Raw genomic sequence first — 26616 nt, 5'->3', positions numbered from 1 at the left:
TAATTAACACACTGACACTTTATATCCGGGCAGCGCTGGGTACATTTTCTAGTCTATATAATAAAAATTAAAGTCTGTCTGTCCCGTATAGACTTCCAAATGCCTGAACCGTTTGACCCCAAATTTGTCCCACAGATACATTGGGTGCCCGGGAAGGGTAGAGCAAAGGTCTTGGCCCTGCAAGATGTACAGGAGGGGAGGGGGGGGGGAAGAGCAGCGCCCCATAGAAATGAATGGGAAAATCTCCACACTGCACACACAGGCAAAATAATTAGCTGCAGCTCTGCCCAGAGGAAACGGCAGTTGGGAGCCTTAGCATCCAATAGGATTACTACTTTCATTTTCATAGGGAGCTGGAATCTGAATGGTTGTAAGGGCGGCTGCCTCACAACAGATCCACAGAAATAACTGGTAGACCCCCTACTCCATCTATACAGTACATGTATACAGGGCCCGCTACTCCATCTATACAGTACATGTGTATAGGGCAGTATTACCAGCTGCTGCTGCCCTAAGCACTAAACCTGAAGATGCCCCATCTTCACTCACTAATTAGCATCATGATAGATTGGTAGATAATAGCTCCAGACGTCACATTTAACACCGCCACACCAGGTCTGACCAAAGCCGCCTTACTGTGACTAGATAACACTGTCATACCACACCTGACCAATACCGCCATACTGTGACTGGATAACACTGCCATACCCGATGTGACCAATACTGTCATACTGTGATTTGATAACACTGCCATACCAGACCTGACCAATACCACCATACTGTGACTGGATAACACTGTCATACCAGACCTGACCAATACCGCCATACTGTGACTGGATAACACTGTCATACCACACCTGACCAATACCACCATAGTGTGACTGGATAACACTGTCATACCTAACCTGACCAATACCGCCATACTTTGACTGGATAACACCACCAGACCTGACCAATACCACCATACTGTGACTGGAGTACACCGCCATACCAGACCTGACCAATACCACCATACTGTGACTGGAGAACACCGCCATACCACACCTGACCAATACCGCCAAACTGTGACTGGGTAACACTGTCATAACACACCTGACCAATACCACCATACTGTGACTGGATAACACAGCCATACCAGACCTGACCAATACCGCCATACTGTGACTGGATAACACCGCCACACTAGGCCTGACCAATACCGCCTTACTGTGACTAGATAACACTGTCATACCACACCTGACCAATACTGCCATACTGTGACTGGATAACACTGTCATACCAGACCTGACCAATACCGCCATACTGTGACTGGATAACACTGCCATACCAGACCTGACCAATACCGACATACTATGACTGGATAACACTGCCATACCAGACCTGACCAATACTGCCATACTGTGACTGGATAACACTGCCATACCAGACCTGTTCAATGCCACCATACTGTGACTGGATAACACTGCCATACCAGACCTGACCAATGCTGCCATACTGTGACTGGATAACACCACTATACCAGACCTGACCAATACCGCCACACTGTGACTGGAGAACACCGCCATACCAGACCTGACTAATACCGTCATACTGTGACTGGATAACACCGCCATACCAGACCAATACCGACACACTGTGACTGGATAACATCGCTATACCAGACCTGACCAATGCCGCCATACCTCGAAAAGACACCAGATGTTCTTGCAAGTCTGAACGGGAGAGTACTGCCCCTCTGCAAGGTGCTACCCCAGGCACCAGACCATGGGTGCCTAATGGTAAATACGACCTTGCAGGTATACAGGACACTACAGGTATACAGGACCCCAAAACTATACACAACAGGTACACAGGACCTCCACCAACTATATACTACAGGTATACAGGACCTCCACCAACTATATACTACAGGTATACAGGACCTCCACCAACTATATACTACAGGTATACAGGACCCCAAACTATACACTACAGATATACAGGACCCCAAAACTATACACTACAGGTATACAGGACCTCCACCAACTCTATACTACAGGTATACAGGACTCCCAAACTTTACACTACAGGTATACAGGACCTCCACCAACTATATACTACAGGTATAGAGGACCCCAAACTATACACTTCAGGTTAACAGGAACCCCAAACTATACACTACAGGTTTACAGGACCCTCAAACTATAAACTACAGGTATGCAAGACCTCCACAAGGTATACAGCACCAACTATATACTACAGGTAAACAGGACCCCCGAGCTATACAGTACAGGTATACAGGACCTTCACCAACTATACATTGCAGGTATTCAGGACTTTCCAAACTATACAGTACAGGTATCCAGCCCCACCCCTCTCAACTATACACTACTGGTATACAGGACCTCCCTCAACTATACACTACAGGTATACAGCCCCCCACCAACTACACACTACAGGTATACAGAACCCCCCCAACTATACACTATAGGTATACAGCCACCCCCCAACTATGCACTACAGATATGCAAGACCCCTAAAAACTATACACTGTAGGTATACAGAACCCCTCCAACTATGCACTACAGGTTTACACTATTTCCACTGATTAACTCAGATGAAACAATACCTTTAGATTGGCCTCCTGGGCACCTTAGAACAAATCTAATTAACACACTGACACTTTATACCCGGGCAGCGCCGGGTACATTTTCTAGACTATATCATAAAAATGAAAGTCTGTCTGTCTGTCTCTCCCGTATAGACTTCCAAACGCCTGAACCGTTTGACCCCACATTTGGCCCACAGATACATTGGGTGCCCGGAAAGGTTAGAGCGAAGGTCCCGTCCTTGCCAGATGTACAGGAGAGGAGGGGGAGGGGGAAGAGCGCCCTATAGAGATGAATGGGAGAATCTCCACTCTGCACACAGGTGATATGGCAGTTGGAAGCCTTAGCAACCAATAGGATTGCTACTTTCATTTTCATAGGGAGCTCGAATCTGATTGGTTGCTAGGGCCAGCTTCTTCACAACATCCACAGAAATAAATGGTAGACCCCTACCGCAAATATACAGTCAGGGCCGGCTCCATGGTTTTGTGGGCCCTTAGGCAACAAAGCCTCAGCGGTCCCCTTTGTGGAGCAAATCACGTGGTGACAGTAAAACAGTAGGTCCCCCTCTGTGTAGCCCCTTTATAGATGCCCCCCTCTGTATAGCCCCCTTATAGATTCCCCCCTCTGCCAGACAAACATCTAAGGCACTTCAGCACCTTCCTCTATAAAAGCTCCCAACAGTAATAGGACGCTCTTGGTGCCCCTAAAGTTATGTCCTTTCTTTATGCCTTATTCTGTAGTTGGGATCCCATCTGTATCTGTGCCCCCTCTCATCACCCCTTTCTGTAGTTATGCCCCCTCTTAGTGCACATATCAGTAGTCAGGCCTCCTTTCTGCCCCTCATCTGTAGGAGAGCCCTTTGGGCTTCAATCTGTAGTAAGGCCTCTCTTTGTGCAAAAAGAACTTTGCCCCTATGAACTGTTCCACTGCTCCCCTCTCCCCACAATAATCTGTGCCACTACTCCCCCCCTCCCCACAATAAACTCTCACTGCCCCCCAATAATCTGTGCCACTTCCCCTAATAAGCTGTGTCACTACCTCCCCCCCCCCCCCCCAGATAAATTGTTCCCGTAAATCAGTAGTTCCCAACCAGTGGCTTGACAGCTGTTGCCAAACTCCAATTCCTATCTTGTCCTGCAAGTAGTGGATGATGGAAGTTGTAGTTTTGCGGCAACTGAGGAGACATGTTGGAGAACACAGCAATAAATAAACTCTCCTCCTAAATCTTTGTTTCCCAATCTGTGGCTTTTCAGCTGTTGCAAAACTATAACTCCCATTATGTTCAGCCAGCAATGCATGGTGGCAGTTGTAGTTTTTAAAGGGGTTGGCCACTTTATAGTAAAATTGCTCAGTGTACAGTATTAGTAAGTGTACTCACTTTATATACTGACAGCAGCTCCCTGTATACCTCATAGAGCGAATATCAGACTCCCCTCCTCCAGGCTGAGCTGCCCTGCTCTGTGGTGTTTTGGTCCATAAGATTGCTTACATGGAGGAGCATGTGACCAGGCCCCGCCCCCCATTGTCCACCACAGCCTGTATATGTCTATGGAGGACACAGTGGATAGGGCATGGTCACATGCTCCTCCATGTCGGCTATTTTATGGACTGAAACAAAACAGAGCAGGGCAGCACAGCCTGGAGGAGGGGAGTCTGATTTTATCTCTATGAGGTACACAGGGAGCTGCTGTCAGTATATACAGTGATCACACTTACTAATACTTAGTGTTGACCTATTTTACTATACAGTGGCCAACCCCTTTAAGCAGGGGTGATTCTAGCCTCTCTGCTGCCCGAGGCGAACTATAGAATGACGCCCCCCCCCCCCCCCCCCCCCCCGTCAATCCGCCCACATTATAATCCACTACTGCCCCCCCCCACTGCTGTCCCCAATAAACATAATGTTTGGTCCCTTTCTGCACAGAGGATGTCAGGAGAGGAGGGGGCTGACTTTATAGGAGAGGTCCCAGCAGCACAGAGGATGTCAGGAGAGGAGGGGGCTAATCCTATAGGAGAGGTCCCAGCAGCACAGAGGATGTCAGGAGAGGAGGGGGCTAATCCTATAGGAGAGGTCCCAGCAGCACAGAGGATGTCAGGAGAGGAGGGGGCTAATCCTATAGGAGAGGTCCCAGCAGCACAGAGGATGTCAGGAGAGGAGGGTGCTGATCTTTTAGGAGAGGTCACAGCAGCACAGAGGATGTCAGCAGAGGAGGGTGCTGATCTTTTAGGAGATGGTCCCCCTCTTCCCCCCTTATAGATGGTCCCCCTCTTCCCCCCTTATAGATGGTCCCCCTCTTCCCCCCCTTATAGATGGTCCCCCCCCCCTTATAGATGGTCCCCCTCTCCCCCCCCCCCTTATAGATGGTCCCCCTCTCCCCCCTCCCTTATAGATGGTCCCCCTTTTTTCCCCTCCCTTATAGATGGTCCCCCTCTTCCCCCCCCCCTTATAGATGGTCCCCCTCTTCCCCCCCCCCTTATAGATGGTCCCCCTCTCCCCCCCCTTATAGATGGTCCCCCTCTTCCCTCTCTCCCCCCCTTATAGATGGTCCCCCTCTCCCCCCCCCTTATAGATGGTCCCCCTCTTCCCCCCCCTTATAGATGGTCCCCTCTCCCTTATAGATGGTCCCCCTCCCCCCCTTATACATGGTCCCCCCTCTCCCCCCTCCTTATAGATGGCTCCCCCTTATAGATGGTCCCCCTCTTTCCCCCTCCCTTATAGATGGTCCTCCTCTTCCCCCCCCTTATAGATGGTCCCCCTCTTCCCCCCCCCTTATAGATGGTCCCCCTCTTCCCCCCCCCTTATAGACAGTCCCCCTCCCGCCCCTCCCTTATAGATGGTCCCCCCTTATAGATGGTCCCCCTCTTTCCCCCCTCCCTTATAGATGGTCCCCCCTTATAGATGGTCCCCCTCTTTCCCCCCTCCCTTATAGATGGTCCCCTTCCCCCCCCCTATAGATGGTCCCCCTCTTCCCTCTCCCCCTCCCTTATAGATGGTCCCCCCTTATAGATCGTCCCCCTCTTCCCCCCCTACCTTATAGATGGTCCCCCTCTTTCCCCTCCCTTATAGATGGTCCCCCTCTCCCCCCCCCTTATAGATGGTCCCCCTCTTCCCTCTCTCCCCCCCCCTTAAAGATGGTCCCCCTCTCCCCCCCCTTATAGATGGTCCCCCTCTTCCCTCTCTCCCCCCCTTATAGATGGTCCCCCTCTTCCCTCTCTCCCCCCCTTATAGATGGTCCCCCTCTCCCCCCCCCCTTATAGATGGTCCCCCTCTCCCCCCCCCTTATAGATGGTCCCCCTCTTCCCCCCCCTTATAGATGGTCCCCTCTCCCTTATAGATGGTCCCCCTCTCCCCCTCCCTTATAGATGGTCCCCCTCCCCCCCTTATACATGGTCCCCCTCCCCCCCTTATACATGGTCCCCCTCTCCCCCCTCCCTTATAGATGCCCCCTTATAGATGGTCCCCCTCTTCCCCCCCCTTATAGATGGTCCCCCTCTCCCCCCCTTATAGATGGTCCCCCTCCCGCCCCTCCCTTATAGATGGTCCCCCTCCCGCCCCTCCCTTATAGATGGTCCCCCTCTTTCCCCCCTCCCTTATAGATGGTCCCCCCCCCTTATAGATGGTCCCCCTCTTTCCCCCCTCCCTTATAGATGGTCCCCTTCCCCCCCCTATAGATGGTCCCCCTCTTCCCTCTCCCCCTCCCTTATAGATGGTCCCCCCTTATAGATCGTCCCCCTCTTCCCCCCCTACCTTATAGATCGTCCCCCTCTTTCCCCCCTCCCTTATAGATGGTCCCCTTCCCCCCCCCCCCCCTGCACAGCAGATAAAACAAAAACAAAAAACAGCACACAACTCACCTGCCATCCGTTCCCCCGTCGAGCCTCTCTGGTCTGGTCCCGGCTGATGTGCGGCTGCCCGGGGTGTCCCGTCCTGTCCCCGGCAGCGCGCACATCAGAGAGCTCCCCGTGTGCCTGTGGCTGTGACTTCCGGCGCACGGGGATCTCTCTGATGCGCGCGCTGCCGGAGACAGGACGGGACACCTCCGGCAGCCGCACATCAGCCGGGGGACTAAGGCTGCATTCCCACGTTCCGTGATCCTGACGGATCACGGACGTGGAATGCATTTACCGGAGTCCCCCCGCGCCCAGACAGCATCTGTAATGAGATGCTGTGAGCGGGGGAGACTGTATTCATAAGCGCCGCGCTGTAGTAACAGCACCGCGCGGCTGATTCATTACACCGCGGCGCTTATGAATACAGTCTCCCCCGCTCACAGCATCTCATTACAGATGCTGTCCGGGCGCGGGGGGACTCCGGTACATGGTACAATCAGTGGCGGATTATAATGTGGGCGGCCGCCCGAACCGCTCATATTATAATCTGCCACTGAATGCCGCCCCCATGAAGACAGCTGGTGGCGCCGCCTGAGGCAGACGACTCAGGTCGCCTCATGATTGCGGCGCCCCTGCCTTTAAGCAACTGGAAAGTCACATATTAGAGAACACTGCACTAATAAACTGTCCCACAAATCACTGTTTACCAACAAGTGACTCTTCAGTTGTTCACAAACTATAACTCCCATTATGTCCTGCTAGCAGTACATGATTGAAGTTGTAGTTTTGCAGCAATTGGAGGTCACCGGTGACCGACGGGGGAGCGTGTGGCTAGGTGAGTTGTCTTGTGTTTTTTTTTTTTTTTTTTATCAGAGGGGGCAAGATAGGGGGGCTGTATACAGGGGAGGACAACATAAGGGGGGCTATATACAGGGGGGGGACAACATAAGGGGGGGCTATATACAGGGGGGAGGACAACATAAGGGGGGGCTGTATACAGGGGGGAGGACAACATAGGGGGGAGGACAACATAGGGGGGAGGACAACATAAGGGGGGCTATATACAGGGGGGAGGACAACATAAGGGGGGCTATATACAGGGGGGAGGACAACATAAGGGGGGCTATATACAGGGGGGAGGACAACATAAGGGGGGCTATATACAGGGGGGAGGACAACATAAGGGGGGCTATATACAGGGGGGAGGACAACATAAGGGGGGGCTATATCCGGGGGGGCTATATACAGGGGGGAGGACAACATAAGGGGGGGCTGTATACAGGGGAGGACAACATAAGGGGGCTATATACAGGGGGAGGACAACATAAGGGGGGCTATATACAGGGGGGAGGACAACATAAGGGGGGCTATATACAGGGGGGAGGACAACATAAGGGGGGCTATATACAGGGGGGAGGACAACATAAGGGGGGCTATATACAGGGGGGAGGACAACATAAGGGGGGCTATATACAGGGGGAGGACAACATAAGGGGGGCTATATACAGGGGGGAGGACAACATAAGGGGGGCTATATACAGGGGGGAGGACAACATAAGGGGGCTGTATACAGGGGGGAGGACAACATAAGGGGGGGCTGTATACAGGGGGGAGGACAACATAAGGGGGGGCTGTATACAGGGGGGAGGACAACATAAGGGGGGGCTATATACAGGGGGGAGGACAACATAAGGGGGGCTATATACAGGGGGGAGGACAACATAAGGGGGGCTATATACAGGGGGGAGGACAACATAAGGGGGGCTATATACAGGGGGGAGGACAACATAAGGGGGGCTATATACAGGGGGGAGGACAACATAAGGGGGGGCTATATACAGGGGGGAGGACAACATAAGGGGGGCTATATACAGGGGGAGGACAACATAAGGGGGGCTATATACAGGGGGGAGGACAACATAAGGGGGGCTATATACAGGGGGAGGACAACATAAGGGGGGCTATATACAGGGGGAGGACAACATAAGGGGGGCTATATACAGGGGGAGGACAACATAAGGGGGGCTATATACAGGGGGAGGACAACATAAGGGGGGCTATATACAGGGGGGAGGACAACATAAGGGGGGCTATATACAGGGGGGAGGACAACATAAGGGGGGCTATATACAGGGGGGAGGACAACATAAGGGGGGCTATATACAGGGGGAGGACAACATAAGGGGGGCTATATACAGGGGGAGGACAACATAAGGGGGGCTATATACAAGTGGAGGACAACATAAGGGGGGCTATATACAGGGGGAGGACAACATAAGGGGGGCTATATACAAGTGGAGGACAACATAAGGGGGGCTATATACAGGGGAGGACAACATAAGGGGGGCTGTATACAGAGGGAGGACAACATAAGGGGGGCTGTATACAGGGGGAGGACAACATAAGGGGGGCTGTATACAGGGAAGGACAACATAAGGGGGCTATATGCAGGGGGAGGACAACATAAGGGGGGCTATATACAAGTGGAGGACAACATAAGGGGGGGCTATATACAGGGGGAGGACAACATAAGGGGGGCTGTATACAGAGGGAGGACAACATAAGGGGGGCTGTATACAGGGGGAGGACAACATAAGGGGGGCTGTATACAGGGAAGGACAACATAAGGGGGCTATATGCAGGGGGAGGGCAACATAAGGGGGGCTGTATACAGGGAAGGACAACATAAGGGGGCTATATGCAGGGGGAGGACAACATAAGGGGGGCTATATACAAGTGGAGGACAACATAAGGGGGGCTATATACAGGGGGAGGACAACATAAGGTGGCTATATACAAGTGGAGGACAACATAAGGGGGGCTATATACAGGGGGAGGACAACATAAGGGGGGCTGTATACAGAGGGAGGACAACATAAGGGGGGCTGTATACAGGGGGAGGACAACATAAGGGGGGCTGTATACAGGGAAGGACAACATAAGGGGGCTATATGCAGGGGGAGGGCAACATAAGGGGGGCTGTATACAGGGAAGGACAACATAAGGGGGCTATATGCAGGAGGAGGACAACATAAGGGGGCTATATACAGGGGGAGGACAACATAAGGGGGGGCTGTATACAGGGGGAGGACAACATAAGGGGGGGGCTGTATACAGGGGGAGGACAACATAAGGGGGGCTATATACAGGGGGAGGACAACATAAGGGGTTATACAGGGGAAGGAAAACATAAGGGGGCTTTATAGGGGCAAGGACAACATAAGGGGGCTATATGGGGGAATAGACAACATAAGGGGCTATATGGGGGAATAGACAACATAAGGGGCTATATGGGGTAGGGATGGACAACATAAGGGGGCTATCTATATTGAAGGATGGATAACACAAGCGGGCCAGTTATAAGGGGGATAACACAGGGAGCCATCTATAAGGGACACTGGATGGTGGCAATTTATAAGGAGGACAACACTGAGGAGGCATCTATAAAGGGCACTACACAAAGGGGGACAACAATGGGGGGCATCTATAAGGGTAACTATAGTGGGTGCGGTCTGTATACAATAGGGCATGCACAGAGGGGGGCATCTACTTTAGTGGACTACACAGAGGGGTCCATATACTATAGGGCAGGCATAGGGAACCTTGGCTCTCCAGCTGTTGCAAAACTACAGCTTTAGCTGTGGCTGTCCAGGCATGATGGGAGTTGTAGTTTTGCAACAGGTGGAGAGCCGAGGTTCCCTACCCCTGATATAGGGAATGCGCAGAGGTTGTCATCTATTGTAAGGGGATTACACAGAGGGGGCTCTCTACTATAGTAGAGGCACACAGGGCCATCTATATGGAGGACTGAACAAGGGGCCATTTACAAGGTGTCTACACATATTATATATATATATATATATATATATATATATATATATATATATATATATATATATATATATATATATACACACACTTACACACACACATACACACACGCTACAAATAGTCAGGGCTAACCACTGAGAGAAGGTGTAAAGGGGCCAATACAGATGTGCAGTGTGTAGAGAGATGAGGATGGTGACATAGTGAGGAGCCTAATATATTTTTCTGGCAGATTCTGTGGATTCTTGGCTTGGAGAAGTTCTCATAATGGCCCAGGGCAGATGGAGAAGAAAATGAAAAGGGAAGAACTCTGATCAGAGAAGACGTCCCCTGTGAGTCGCTAAATCTATGTGCACTGTAATGTATATGGTGTATAGAGCCTGTGTAGAGCTGGGGCCACCTCTATATGACTGTATGAGGGGATATTGATCTTTGTTCAGAGGATTTTATTCAGTATCAGCGGTGGTGTTAGTCAGTATGTGGTGGTTTTAGTCAGTATGTGGTGGTATTATTTGTTACATGTAATCTGGTGCGGTGTTCATTGGTCTTAGTATACCAGATTTGTTCAGTAACAATATGGTAGCAATGGTTGTGGTGTGGCGGTAATATTTCCCCCTTGTATACTGGTAATATTGGTCATAGTATACAGGATTTGGTCAGTAACAGTATAGCGGTGATATGTATGGTGATACTTTTTCCCTCCTGTATACTTGCTTATTGGTAATATCGGTCTTGATATACAGGATTTGGTCAGTTACTGTATAGCGGTAATATGTGTGGGAATATTTGCTCTTTGTATACTGGTGTTATTGGTAGCTGTATGACTTGTATTTAAGTATACAACATTATCATGCAAAAAAAATTGTCTTATAGCCCAATTACACCGGCCAATAATCGGTAACAAGTGCTCCTAGGAAGCCTATTCAGCCGATGATCGGCCCATGTAAAAGTGCCAGAGATCTGCTGACATGCCAGCAAATGCTCCATAGTTGGCTGATTTGATCTTTTGTGCGGCTCATGGTGCGTTTACACAGACAGATTTATCTGACAGATCTTTGAAGCCAAAACCAGGAACAGACTATAAACAGAGAACAGGTCATAAAGGAAAGACTGGGATCTATCCTCTTTTCAAATCCATTTTTGGCTTTGGCTTCCAAAATCTGTCAGATAAATCTTTCTGTGTAAACGCACCCTCAGATCATTGCTGTCGGCTGCACATCACCTACCCTGCTGATTAGCAATCATTTGCAGCCCTGTGCTGCCCCATATCACGCCGTATTATGTACCCTTATTAATGTTACCATAGATAAGTATGGTGGCAGAAGGGTGGGCCCCAAGAATGATTTCCCCTGGTGGGCCCAAGGCACTCCAGTCCGACACTGACTACAGGTATACACCTACCCCCCCCCCCCCCAACTATACACTACAGGTATACAGGACCCCTAAAAACTATACACTTTAGGTATACAGAACCCCTCCAACTAGGCGACCTTGAAACAAATCTAATTAACACACTTACACTTTATACCCATGCAGCGCCGGGTACATTTTCTAGTATATCATATAGTATACAACAATATGGCCAAGGATTACAGCATAATTACACTAGCATGACCAAGAAATGGTTGGTTATATAGGGAAAATTTCTGTGGGAAGAGAAGGAAAAGCATGGATTAAAATAGCAGGAATACAAAACACTGAGTGGAGGATGATAGGGGCTTATCTCCCTGTATAATAGGTGATACTAACAATGTCCATGCAGCCCTGCCCAAACGATTAGCAAGCCATGTAATAGACTTGGTTAGCGAGTGCCGATCCAGCACATCAGCTATTGCTTACCCCACGTATTGGGATGTCTAATATGGAAGATGTCTATCACACTATTAAAGGGGTTATCCAGCGCTACAAAAACATGGCCACTTTTGCCCCACTCTTGTCTGCAGGTCAGGTGCGGTTTGCAATTAAGCTCCATTTACTTAAATGGAACTGAGTTTCAAACCCCACCCTATCTGTAGACCGTAGCGGAGCAAAAATGGCCATGTTTTGGTAGCGCTGGATAAGCCCTTTAAGGAGCCCTTTAAGTAAGGAAAACAAGAATAGACGAAACAAAAAGTTAGTCAACGGAGGGCGCTCTTACCTACAGCTGCTGTCTTGCAAGCCCTAGTCTTGTCTTGCAATTCTCAAGTGCATATTCTAGCTGTGGCTCCTATCACATTAGGGAATAGCTTCCACAAAGTACTGAAATGTTGTGTTTCTATTTTGCATGTAATTACCACTAAAAGCTGCAGTTCAGCTGAAGTCACAGCTAGGAGCAGGAAGTGCTTCCCTACAAAGGAGGAAGAACACCTGTCATTTTGACAGGTGTTATACTCTTCTACTTCTGCTCCCCACTTAACCACTCCCTTGCCAGGTCGAGTGCAGAGCCCGACCTACGATTTATACAGATTGCTGCTTGGTGTCTGCCACCAAAAAAGCTAAATGGCAATGGCCACTTAACTCTTTCCTGGCAGGCTAGGCAGGAGGCATACAATGTATGGCTGCTGTTCAGCCCATGCTTTGACACTGCTGTACAGTAACACCCGCTCAGTAGCAGAAGTTTTTTGCTTTTCAGCGGGATTCCCCATTAAAAGCAGAGTCTGTACTGTAATCAGTGGTGAGCAGTGGCATAGCTAGCACGGTCGCCGAGGCTCCCCCTTGCCACCGCATTGCCCCCTCCCACTCCCCTCGTCTGACCGCAAGCAGTGTTTTGCTTGCGATCACAAGAGGCAGGCTGGGATTGGCCCCGGCTGAATTGTGGCTCTTTGGCTCTGTCCCACCAAGTACTTCCCGCACTGGCAGCATCTATAACACGCACTCGCTGTGTGAAAGTAACGGCCCCGGAGCACACAGAGCTCACTGGTGCGTGTGTTGCCGGGGACGGGACAGAGTCGGGGAGCCGCACGTCAGCCGGGGGCCAAAACCTAGCGTGCAGGAGAAGAGAGCCACGACGGGGGAGCGAGTTGTCAGTTGAGTTTTTTTTTTTGTTTGTTTTTTTAAAAACAATCTGCTTTGCACAGAGGGGGGAGGGGGGGCAACATAAGGGGGCATCTATGAGAGGTATATCATGGGGGGGCAACTATGAGGGGTGTAACATGGGGGGGCATCTATGAGGGGGATAACATGGGGGGCATCTGTGAGGGGGGATAACATGGGGGGCATCTATAAGGGGGATAACATGGGGGGGCATCTGTAAGGGGGATAACATGGGGGCATCTGTAAGGGGGATAACATGGGGGGGCACTTGTAAGAGGAATAACATGGGGGGCAACTGTAAAGGGGATAACATGGGGTGCAACTGTAAAGGGGATAACATGGGGTGCATCTATGAGGGGGATAACATGGGGGGCATCGAAAAGGGGGATAACATAGGCGGCATCTATAAGAGGGACTACACGGGGGGGGGGGGGGCGTATGCAATAGGGCATGCACAGAGGGATGCATATACTATAGTGGATTACACAGAGGGGGGGGCATAAACTATAAAGGGGGTCACAAAGAGTCAGCCTACCCACCAAATGAGGGCACAAAGGGGCCAATACAGATGTGCAGTTTGTAGAGAGAAGAGGATGATGCCAGAGTGAGGATCCTAATATGTTTGCCTGGCAGATTCTATGGATTCGTGGCTCAGAGAAGTTCTCATATTGGCCCAGGGCAGATGAAGAAGACGTTGAAAAGGGAAAAACTCTTATCAGAGAAGACGTCCCCTGTGAGTCACTTAATATAACTGCACTGTAATGTATATAGTGTAAAGAACCTGTGTAGAGCTGGGGCTAGCTCTATATAACTGGATGAGGTGATAGTGATCTGTGTAAAGTGGATTTTATTTTGTAGCAGCGGTGGTGTTAGTCAGGATGTGGTGGTATTATTATAGTGTTTGAAAAAGCACTATATTGTAATCCGTATTCTTCTTCTTCCGCTTCTTTTTCCAGCCATTCTTCTGTGATTAATGCAGTCCGAACCCCTTTGCGCACAGACTCCGTTCAAACTGCGTTTCGAAGCCTTTGGCGGTGACTGATGTGCTATTTTTTGTTTTGATTTGTCGTTTTTAAGAAATTTACGTTTAACCCCTAGACGACCCTGGAAGGGAGGGAGAGAAGGGAGGGGGGGAAGGAAGGGGAGAAGGGAGGGGGGGGGGGAAGGAAGGGAAGGAGGAGGGTTGAATTACCGTGGGATGGGGGGGAGGAGGGAATGATAGGGGAAGGGGAGAGGAAAAGGAGGGAAAGAGGGAAGTTATAAGATTTGGGTGGGAGAAGGGCCAACAACAAGACCAAGATATAAGCAAGCATAATTAGCATATGAAGCTAAATAATGGGATAAACCCGAAAAATGGTCCCCAGCAGGGAGAGGTAGTGGGCGCCCATCCGCAGGAACATTTTGAAGACACTGGAAAGAGAAACAAGCTTGAGAATTGCAGAAATCCAAAGAAATGTGTGAAACCATTCAATCCATCCTTGACTGCGTCCCTGAGCTTCCATGCGCATCATTTGATCGGGAAGAAACCGAGATAGATTGCCGGATCCTTTGTTCCTTAGGAGGTGAACCCTGGCATATAGAGACAGGGGGGGCAACAGCATTTGGATTCTCCTCTTGTAGTGACGCCATGCGTTTCCTGGCTTGGAATGGAGTAAAATCCTCTGCAGTCGCAGACAGGCGTAGGGACCTGTTGCCAAGATAGTCTTGAAGAGATTCCGCCGCTTCCTCCGCATTAGTAAAGGTGGAAAAGGACCCGTCCGGGTAAAAAACTTTCAGGATAGCTGGGTATATCAGGGCAAAGCGTATTTGCTGTTTATAAAGTGCTGTGCAGATGGGGGAAAATAGCTTACAGCGTTTCGTTACCTCCACAGAAAAGTCGCCAAACATTAGAATCCTATGACTGTCCAGCTCCAAGGCGTCTTTTCTGGCTCTGAATGCTCTTTGTATGGCTACTTTGTCGGTAAAGTCAAGGTATTTCACTATGACCTGTCTAGGGAGTTCTCTCTGAGACAAGCCTGCAGGTATCTCCCTCTCTGGAGCTGGACGTAGGTCTGGGCCAAGCCTGTGGGCCCTCTCCACCTTGCACAATTGTTGTATACCTAGCAACGATGGGAGCGTATGTTCACATAGTTTCAGTAAGTCTCTTTGTAGGAATGCCTCAGGAACCCCGACTATCCGGAGGTTGTTCCTCCTGGACCTATTTTCCAGGTCTTCCACTCTGTCCCACAAGCGTCTATTTTCCATCTCTATAGTCTGCATCCTGGCGGGCACGGTGTTAGCCCCATCTTCAAGCACCCCCACTCTCTCCTCCACCGCACTTAGGCCCTGTTCCCACTGAGGAAAGGTAGCGGAATTCCGCAACGGAATTGTCCGCCGCGGAATGCCGTTAGCCTTCTGCTCATAATGGGAGTCTATGGGAGGCGCGCGCTCCTGCCCTGTCCGCGCTGAAGAATGAACATGAATGAACATGCGCGCGCTCCTGCCCTGTCCGCGCTGAAGAATGAACATGTTCATTCTTCAGCGCGTACAGAGCAGGAGCGCGCGCCTCCCATAGACTCCTATTATGAGCGGGGGGCTAACGGCATTCCGTGGCGGACAATTCCGTCGCGGAATTCCGCTACCTTTCCTCAGTGGGAACGGGGCCTAAGTCTGGCGCCTTGGGCTGCCACCTCCATCTGAGTCCTGGAGACCAGGGGTGATCCTTTTTGCCACTTCTGCTGCAAGTGCAGCGTAATCCATCACAAAGGATTTGGTGTCTTCTTCCCCTGCTGAAGAATCTCGCTCAGACCTCTCTGGGGACGTAGCTCGTGAGGAAGCGGGAGATCCGCCCTGTTGGTGCTTCTGCTTTTCGTCTTGCTGGACTTGCCACGGCCCTTGGACTGGGACAGCTTGCCCTTTTGGATAAAACAATCCATATTCCTTGCTGGTGCCGTCGGCACCGAGGAGAGAGGTGAGTGATGATCTGCGGGTGGTCGGGCGTGCTGTCAGGGAGCTCACTAAACGGAGCGAGAGGCCAACATGACCTGCTTACATGGCGACGGAACTGGAAGCCCGAAAACTTTCTGTGAACTAAAACGACCGCAGTTTTATAGATCGTCCATTAAACTGCGGCGTTAAAGCAGTTTCGTTCAGGTTAGGAACCTAACTTCTCCCGTGTGAATTCTCTGATAAGAAACTGAATGTAATCTCCTCCTGGTGGCAGTAATGGACAATTTCTTTCAAGTTATAAGTGTGACTTCTTCTCCTGTGTGGATTTTCTGATAGGCAACTTTATATATTCGCCACTAGGCAGCAGTAATGGACAGTTTCTTTCAAGTTATAGGTGTGACTTCTTTTCCTGTGTGAATTCTCTGATAGGCTACTTTATATAGTCGCCACTTGGTGGCAGTAATGGACAGTTTCTTTCAAGTTATAAGTGTGCCTTCTCCTGTGTGAATTCTCTGATAGGAAACTTTATATAGTTACCACTTGGTGGCAGTAATGGACAGTCTATTTCAAGTTATAAGTGTGACTTCTACTCCTGTGTGAATTCTCTGAGAAGCAACTTTATATATTGACCACTGACCAATTTCTTTCAAGTTATAAGTGTGACTTCTTCTACTGTATGAATTCTCTGGAGTGTAAGATGGAACCTTTATTGTAAGTGCCTGTTAAACTGGTTGTAGGCCACCAGTACGCCAGGGGCTAATTGTAAGAGAATCTCAAAAAACAGGGCTTGTATGTCACAGGATTCACTCTGGAGGAGGGGGAGGTTTGTGGAGACCTGTTATAAAGAGCTGCAGCGGACAATGTACAGTGTCCCCAGTATCATAAACGGCAACCCTCAGTGCCTGCTTCAGTATTGGTGCCTGGCTGTGCTGTTAGTGGAGGGAAGATGGCGCCTCTGCCAGCAGTGGAGTGGCGGATCTACTTTTTTGCAGCTCCTCTGCAACTGTCTCCCTGCAGCTTCTCTGTGGGCCCAGATGCTTTCCTTTCTTGGGCCTCCCTCACCTCACCTGGCTCCTAGGGCAGGCGACGAGCAAGCCCGCGCCTCAGCCGCCGCTGTCGCCGTGATCCGCCGCCCCGATGTGCCGGACGGGTCCAAAGGCGAAAATGAGGCCCCGGTCTCAGAGTCAGAGTAGACCGCAGGCTGGAACAGCGGTCCGGAGCTCCGGGAATGATCCTCGCTCACACGGCAGCTCGTCCTGGCACAGGTATGCCCGATGCCAGGCTAGGATGGCCTGGTAGCACTCGGATACTGGGCTCTTGATGGTATAAGAAGCAGGAGCTCCAGGACACGCGTCCTGCCTCGAGCGCTGCTAGGCTCCGCCCCCATCATACTGCTTTTTAACTGTACTTCATGATTCAGGAAGGAGGCAGGCGATCCAGTACATTTTGATATCTTAGGGGCTGTATTGCAGTATTGATAATTAGAAAATCCTGGTATCATCAATTACGACTCAAAATGTAGTATTGCCCATATCATCGTTTACTGTTTTCTTCATCCCTTCCTTATCTGCTATTTTTATCCATGCCTTTTCTTCTCTTCTCATAGCCTTTTTACACAGGTGTTAAGGATAAATTAAGCAATTTGCATACGTTATTTTATATCATACGTCATGGTGCTTGTTCCAGTAAAAAGTAGTCTTTTGCCATCTGTAGATTGCGCTACCTGGGTGGGGCTTTGCAGGTGCAGCGTCACTTAGCCCCACCCACATCGTCCTGGAGCCCCGTCCTCTGTGACGTCATCATCGCATAGGCCCCTTCCCCTCAGCGGCCATTGGAAGGGACCTCCTAAAGGTCTAGGGACCTATGGCAATCCTGCTGCGAGTATGTCATCCCATTGAAGTGAATAGGAAGGTATCCGCAGCGGATTTCCCGGCGAACTTGCATCGTAAAATCTGCTGTGGATACGGTACAAGTGAACCCGGCCTAAAGGAGAATTCTGGGCAAAACATATTTTTAAATATGTTATTGCACAACAAAAATTAAACGAATCGTCAATATATACTTATTATGGCAAATGCACACATACTTTATTACTTCTTTTACTATTGCATGAAATCTTCTAATATTAGCAAAAAGTGTGACATCACGTCACACTGTCTAACATACTGTAGTGCTGGCTGGCCTGGGCAGCGGCAGGGAAAGGTACATAAAGCAGGGTAAACTCTGGTAACAGCTCCAGTGCGGGATGGGAGAGAGACCACTGGGGTGATAAGAATCATCATCCCGGTGGTCTCTCTCCCATTCCTGCACCGGAGTGGTCACTATCTGTATTGTGGCCGGCGGCCAGTAGGCCGGGATAGAGCACATACTGGGGTAGCTGTTCTCTTCTCCTCCAGCAGACCTGTGCTGCATCCCTGCTGCCTGTGTAACTAACCCGCTGACCTTCCGTGCTGCTCTGCGTTTGGGGAGAGAGCAGGCTGTGCTTGGGGAGGAAGGACACAAGTCTGCTCTCTCCTCAAACGCAGAGCAACACAGAAGGTCGGTGGGTCGGCTACACAGGCAGCAAAGACGCAGCACGGGCCCACAGGGCTGACACAGGTCTGCTGGAGGAGAGCTGGTGAGACCATCTCCCCCAGTATGTGTTCTATTGACTTAAATGGACAGGACGGAGTCATTTTGTAACTACGTTTTATTCATTTGCCGGACATAGACCACGCTTTTGAGTCCTGCACAAAAGAAGTATCCATGGGGCAGATGGACAAAATGTAGTCATAAAATGGCTCTGTTCTGCCCATTCAAGTCAATGGGGCCATTGGCCACATGCCAGGCTGCAAGTCAGCATCTTTTTTCATAGATTCCCGACGTAGGGCTGAAAACGAGGTGTGAACATAGCCTTAAATGGTCACTTTTATAACTTTCAAAATTAAAATAAACAGGGAATTTGAAATGAAGCATTTATGCAATTTCCTTTTTTTATCATGCTTTAACCCCTTAAGAACACAGTGGATTTTGGCCTTAAAGTGACAATGTCACCCCCTTTTTGCATTCTGACTACATAGGTGTAAAAGGTAAATTTAGCAGTTTGTGCTAAGTGCAGATTGTGCTAAGTGGGCGGTTCTTCACAGGAACAGTGCCGCTTAGCCCCACCCACAGCGATCCCATTGGCATTTTTTATTTTTATTTTACACTTTTCAAGTCACCATAGTGGACTGTTACATTCATTACATTACATACACTGATCAATGCTATGCCATAGCATTGCATTGATCAGTGTTTACGGTGATCATCGCATAGAACCTGCTTGTGGCAGACTATGCAATGATCGCTGAGATGACTGCACGGAGGAATGTAAGAGACGTCTATCAGTCAGCTAAAACAATCAGAACCCCCGCAGTCACACTGCAGAGGTCCTGATCAGACATTTAAATGCCACAAGGGTTAATGGTGGGCGATTGTAGCGGCCCGTTATTAACAGTGAGGACCCTGCTGCTGATAGCAGCCGGTCCTCCCTCTCTATGAAGCGAGCTCCTAAGTTCACTTCATAGAGCCCCAGGACCTATTATCGTACAGGTATGTTAAGGGTCCTTAAAGGGGTTAAAACAAAGCCTATACTTACCTGTATCCAGGCCCAGTCTGCTGAATCTTTTTACTCTTGTGCTGGTTAAAAAAAGAGAGACTAAACACAGGAAGTCACGGCCAGTACAGAGTGTCACAGCTTACTGTGTCACTCAAATGACTGTCTTCTCTGTGAGCACAGATGACTGGGACTTCCTGCGTTTGAAGCTGCCTTCAGGAGACTGGACCTGGATACAGTAAGTATAGCTGGTATATAGCTTTCTTGAGGAGACTAAACCTGGGAACAGCAAGTATAGCTGGTATATAGCTGTCTTCAGGAGACTGGACCTGGATACCGTAAGCATATCTGTTATATAGCTGCCTTCAGGAGACTGGGAATGGATACAGTTAGTAAATATTTGTTATATGGCAGCCTTCAGGAGACTGGACCTGCATACAGTAAGTAAAGCTGCTTTCAGGAGACTGGACCTGGATACAGTAAGTATAGCTGTTATATAGCTGCCTTCAGGACCTGGATACAAGTAAGTAACTTTGTTTTAAAGCATGAGAACAAAAATAATAATAATAATGAATTGCAGACATGCAGATCATACATCCCCTGTTGATTTTAGATTTTGAAAGTTATAATGACAGGTACACTTTAAAATAATACATTGATCTGGATGAACTTACATCCATTTTCAACCTTACTAAGTTTCTATGTTTTCTTATTCAGGTAAAGTTACACCAGGCAGCTTTAGAGTTGCAATTAACTCCATTTAATGTTTTCCTCCGGACTACACTGGACTTGTTGCAGGAAAAAGACACAGCAAAAATCTTTAATGAACCTGTTAACCTTAAGGAGGTAATACATTTTATCTTTCATTACTATTAAATTGTGCTCTTGAGATGCAACTAAGTTGTCATCATTTAGCAACTCCCCTTTTTTTCTTCAGGTACCTGATTATATGGATTTTGTTTTGCACCCTATGGACTTTTCAACAATGCGCCACAAGCTAGAATGTCACCAGTATCCATCCTTTCTAGCTTTTGAGAATGACTTTAATTTAATGGTTTCTAACTGCTTGCGCTATAATTCTCGGGAAACTGTGTTCCACCAAGCTGCTCTACGTCTTCACCAATTGGGCACAGCAATACTGTGTAATGCAAGGCACCAAGCTGAAAGCATTGGATATGATTCAAGCACACTGATGCATCTTCCAGAGAAGCCTTATGCTGAAGACTACTACCGTTTTTCATGGCAAGAAGGTAAGAGAACTACTCTAAGAATGTTTCACAAGATGAATTTAAATAAACAGTGGACTATAAAATATGAACAAGTAGAAAGTGTGTGATGCATAGCAACAAGCAAGTATAGTCTTGTCAGCTAAATCTCATTAGAAGTTGCAGCACTCATCAAAGGATCTTTATAGTGGTACAGTGGTGCCTTGGATTACGAGCATAATTCGTTCCGGGACCGCGCTTGTAATCCAAATCCACTCTTAAACCAAAGCAAATTTTCCCATAAGAAATCATAGAAATGCAGACCATTGGTTCCACACCCCAAAATTAATGATTTATTATTCTAAATAACATGTAAAACAAATGAAACAAACAGCAGAATATGTAATATTATAAGTTACTGTACAGTAATGGAGAGGATGGGAAACGCAAGGGCTAACAGAGACTGCAGGGAGCATGAAGGAATGACCAGCACAAATGTGGGCACATACATGCAGTGCTCTCTGTCCGGGGAGAGAGGGGTTACAGCTATGAAGAGATTATCTCCACAGTCCTGTCCCCTGATGTAAGCCCCAGCCTGAAGTGAATCTGCTATGATTTGGAAGGTGAGGGAGAAATCGTGGGTCAGAGTACAGTGCTGTAGACCACACAATGCAGACCATGCCCCTCCTCCAATTGCGCTCCCCCCCAGTACAGGGATCTCCTAAACCATAGCAATGCTCTTAAACCAAGTCACAATTTTGAAAAACTGTAAGCTCTTAAACAAAAACGCTCTTAAACCAAGTTACCACTGTATTCCCATCTCAACTAACATTGATAGACTTGTAGGGCTCATCAATTTAAAGGGAAACTGACAACACAGGTATGTATATCAAAATGCTGCTAATTTCCAGTCCCCTATTAAACAAGCAGTACGTAGGTAGGAGCTCCCCCCGTCAGAGCAAATGTACCAGTAGATTTAATAAATTAAGAATGTAGTGCAACCTGATCGGCACAGATTTTTAGGGTGCTGTATGGAGGCCTGTTTACGAAATCTTGCCAGGTCAGCACTTCAATAAAGTAAGGAGATATTGGTGCACTGTGGAATTGCTCTTTTTCCATTAACCCCCCCCCCCCCCCCCTCCAGACACACACACACACACACACACACACACACACAAAGCCATAATATGTTAATGGAAAAATAAAAAGCTTCTGGCTCTTGGAATGTAGTGACTGCGACTGTACTAAGAGAAAAGATTTTATTTCTTCTCCATGTTAAAAGGTTTATTACAGTTTTGTTTTTTGTTTTTTTTGCACTCTTCCCTCCCCAAAAAATGTATACAATCGATACTATTCAATTAATACTAATAAATACAGTTGTGCTGTCTGTATATAAAGTATTCACCTCTTACAACCAGTGACCAGACATTTTAGTAGATACTAGCCGGCAGGAGCATTTATCTTCAAAAACAGCCCTTAAAGGGGTAGTCATTGATTTTTTAACATGCTGCTGTGGGAAACATAACAAACATGCTCCTGCTCCTCTGCCACTGCAGGTTTTCTGGCTGCCTGTTGTCTGACGGCGTCCAGTTCTTTAAAGGGGTTGTCCAGCAAAAATCTTTTTCTTTCAAATCAACTGATATCAGAAAGTTTATATAGATTTGTAATTTACTTCTATTACAAAATATCAAGTTTTTCCATGCTTATTAGCTGCTGTATGTCCTGCAGGAAATGTTGTTTTCTTTTCAGTCTGACACAGTGCTCTCATCTCTGGCTGAGACAGGAACTGTCCAGAGCAAGAGAGGTTTTCTATGGGAATTTATAGAAAACTGAGACAGAGTCTCGGCCAGAGATGTCAGCAGAGAGCCCTGTGTCAGACTAAAAATAAAATATTTCCTGCATGACATGCAGCAGCTAATAAGTATGGGAAGACTTGAGATTTTTTAATAGAAGTAAATTAAACATCTATATAACTTTCTGATATCAGTTAATTTGAAAGAAAAGATTTTTGCTGGACAACCCCTTTAAAGCTTCTGCTGAAAAAACATGCGAACAGGGAATGCCCACTCGGCAAAGGCAGAATAGCTCCCTCTATGCTGAGTGGGCATTTCCTGGAAACTGGAAGCAGTGGAAGAGTTTAATCGTAAGTATACATGTTTGTTACGTTCCACGCAGCCACAGAAGTTTATGGAATTATCAGTAATGGCCAGACAACCCCTTTAAAGATAATCTGTCATCGGCCTGTCACAATATAAGATATCATCTACTGCACTTATACAACCCTTCTGAGACGTGGAGAGGGTGGGTGTATATCCTGATCATTGTTTTTGGGTATACTACACCTGCACGCGTTGTGCAGATATAGGACATTGCTTGTGGATGTAAGTTCACCTACACACAATGATTAGTATTTACACCTGGCCCCTTCATTTCTCATCATGGTGGTTTTACATGGAGCGTTAATTCGCATGATTAACGATTTTGAATAAACAATGTTTTTTTTTATAACTATCAGCATTTAGACGGAACGATACATCGTAAGGAAATGCAATCGTTTTGTGATCGCTTAAGCCTATCTCACACATGGGTGAAATCGTCTTCTGCTACCAGACAACCCCTTTTAGTGACAGTGAGGGCTTGGCTTCCAGCACCAAGCCATAACTGAATATCTTGCGCTTGCACCATCAATTCAAATTTAGTAGAGAGATGAAACTTGTCAGACTATGGCCTTCGTGGCCTTGACTCTACTACCCTGACCGTTATGACATATTGAATAAATGTGTTGTTTTTTGTTTTTACAAAACAGACTCCACAAATAAAGGTACAGGTAGCATTAGTACACTAAATGCTCACTTACTATATATTGTTACAGGTTTGATTGTGACATATCCCTTTTAAGCATGCTTCTTTTTGGTACACAAGGTAAAAAATTATATAGTATATACGTACTGCTTTGCTCATACAAAAATAAAAGGTACATATTTTTTAATTCCTAACCTGCCTTCCCCATATAAATCAATTAGTTAATGGTATGGCACATGTTCCTTTGGACCATCAATTTACAGTTTACTGTGGAAACAGACTGCACCAAATAACATTTTTTTGTGTACAATGGGGTTTTTTACTCTGCATTTGGAAATATAACTATAATTAGGAGATATACAGCTCCAGCACTGACAGGCTTTAGAAGTTTTATGCAAATTACAAAATAAAGCCCATGGAAATGACCTCAGTAATATCTTGCCTGGCAATCTAAACAGACTTGGCTTTACATTCAGGTATACTGGTGTTAGTTTAGAGTGAATGTGCTGAACTGTGCTGGGCTTTTGCAGCAAAGGGGAATGCCCCATGGGCTTTATTGCCTCATTCTGAAGCTTGTATCACAGTTCTGGAGCAACAGATTGGAATAAAAGCTATATTCCTTGATTCAGGGTAAGAAGCCTTATTGTACAGTACCTTTTCTTTAGTCAGCAAAAAACTCCTGACTTTAGAGTAACTTGCTTTGTTCTTTATTATTTTTTAGTGGATGAGCTCTTGTGTCCAGAAAACAGAGCACATCTGCCTCCTGAATACCAGCTCAAAGAACTCTTAGAGAAATTGGACATAGTTAGCCACATGCGATCTAGTGGAGCTCGCACAAGACGCTTGAAATTGTTACGTAAAGAAATTAATATTCTACAACAAAGGCTAATCCGTAACAAAGACTTTCTGGAGGTGTACCCAGGTAAGTGATTTGTACTATTAAAGGGAACCATTCACCCCCCGGCAAAAACTGACATACAGTGACATAAAGGTCAATATACTTACCACATCGCTCCCCGTCCCGTCCCGGATCCCGTTGTTGACACGGAGAAATCGCCGATTCTTCTTCTCCCGCCCATTATGGTAATGAGCTGAGATGAGTCCAACGTCCATAGGAAACGACGGACGAGTCCAACTTATTCATGAGGTCCTCTTCTCGTCGCCGCCCATCCACGCCTCCTGGAACTTGATTGACGTCTTCAGTCTTCTGCCGAATTCCCGCGCAGGCGCCGCTGTGATGGTCTCGTCACCTCTTCTGCGCCTGCGCGGTAAACAGGATACGGTCTTCGAGCAGATCGGCGCACGCGCAGTAAACAGTGAAGCTGCGGAGCGGCTTCAATTGTGAACTGCGCATGCGCCGAAAATGACTGTCACGGCGCCTGCGCGGGATCCGGCGAGAAGAAAGAGGAGGAAGAGGACCTGGCGTCAATCAAGTGTCGGAGGCGGGGAGAAGGCTGGACTTCGGACCCGGCGGCGCTCATTACCATAATGGGCGCGAGAAGAAGAATCGCCCATTTCTCCGTGTCAACAACGGGCTTCGGGACGGGACCGGGAGCGATGTGGTAAGTATATTGAACTTTATGTCACTGTATGTCAGTTTATGCCGGGGGCCACGGGGTGAATGGTTCCCTTTAAAGAGACTCTGTTACCTCCAACCCACCCCTCCTCAAAACCCTAAACTAAAGTCATCTGTAAGTAGGATAAAGGATGCCGATTCCAAATCTATCATTTGTACTCTTTTGCATTTCACCATTGTGAGCCTACAAACTGGGCATGTTGATGCATAGAGAGGACTACTTACCTCAAGAATATAATTGAGAGAACTACTTAGACTCTTTTGTTTGTGGGCTTACAGCAAAGGAATACCAGAACTTAGATATATAAAAGTATTGCCTTAACCCCTTTCTGCAGAAGGATTTGCCAGCTGCTGCGGGTGGGGAATTTCAGGGTCAGTAAACGGCGTAAGTGCAAACAAATTTCAAGGTGCAAAATTGTGCATTTTTGGTTGCATATAATCCAGAAAAATTGTGATAAAAAGTGATCAAAAAGTAGCATATACGCAAGTAAGGTACCCATAGAAAGTACAGATCATGTCGCAAAAAATAATTTTTTTAAAAGCTGTCAAATAAAAGTTGCCTATCATTTTAATCGTAACCAACTTGTTAAACAACTTGACCCTTTTAAGGTTTTTTTGTAAGATTAAAAGGATCACTGCCATGATGTATTGCCAGGTGGTCTGTATAGTTCTGCATGATACAGCTAACACTCGGAAATGGTTTTGCCAAGGCAGCCGTCCCAAATCCTGCAAGTTCCGTGCACAAGCACTATTCTAAAAGCGAAGGTTTGTGCACAGAACTTGCAGGATGGTTGCTGATTTTTGGTGGCATCATACATCAGAAAAAAGGAAAATAAAAAGGTATCAAAAAGTCCCATCTAAACAAAAATGATCCTGTTAAAAACTGTGGATCATGGTGCAGAAAATAAGCCCTCATACAGCTGCATAGACAGAATAAATAAAAAATTATAGGGGTTAGAAAGGAGAAACTTTTGTAGAGTACTAAAAGAAAACACTTTTATTGTAACTTGCATGGTGTACAAACAAAATCCTTCATTGCCAAATTGCAGAGTGTTATTCTCAATTCCACCCCACTCAAAATGTTTCAGTTTCGCTGTACATTTTACAGTAAAATGAGTCTTGAAAGTATAATTAGTCCTGCAAAGAAAAAAGCCCTCATATGGCTGAGTATGTAGAAAAGTAAGGCGTTAGGCCGCATTCACACGTTCTGTGTTCTGCATGGAACATGGACGTGGAATGCATATAACAGACTTACTCCCCCCGCCTGGG

At 47.6% G+C, this 26616-nt stretch overlaps 1 protein-coding gene across 5 annotated transcripts in view; it reads left to right on the top strand.

The window, feature by feature from the left end:
• LOC138793157 (bromodomain and PHD finger-containing protein 3-like) overlaps positions 1 to 26616 on the top strand; it is a 99427-nt gene that overhangs the window by 56811 nt on the left and 16000 nt on the right. For all 5 annotated transcript variants that reach the window (XM_069971514.1, XM_069971512.1, XM_069971510.1 and 2 more), the window contains 3 exons: positions 20482 to 20610; positions 20702 to 21014; positions 24493 to 24693. In XM_069971514.1, coding sequence (XP_069827615.1) covers positions 20482 to 20610; positions 20702 to 21014; positions 24493 to 24693 — 643 coding nt within the window. The remainder of the gene's footprint in view (positions 1 to 20481; positions 20611 to 20701; positions 21015 to 24492; positions 24694 to 26616) is intronic.

The sequence above is a fragment of the Dendropsophus ebraccatus genome, chromosome 5 (genome assembly GCF_027789765.1).
Source record: "Dendropsophus ebraccatus isolate aDenEbr1 chromosome 5, aDenEbr1.pat, whole genome shotgun sequence".
NCBI lineage: Eukaryota > Metazoa > Chordata > Amphibia > Anura > Hylidae > Dendropsophus > Dendropsophus ebraccatus.
The sequence above is the reverse complement of the archived record's forward strand: the minus strand, read 5'-3'. Positions and strand labels throughout refer to the sequence as shown.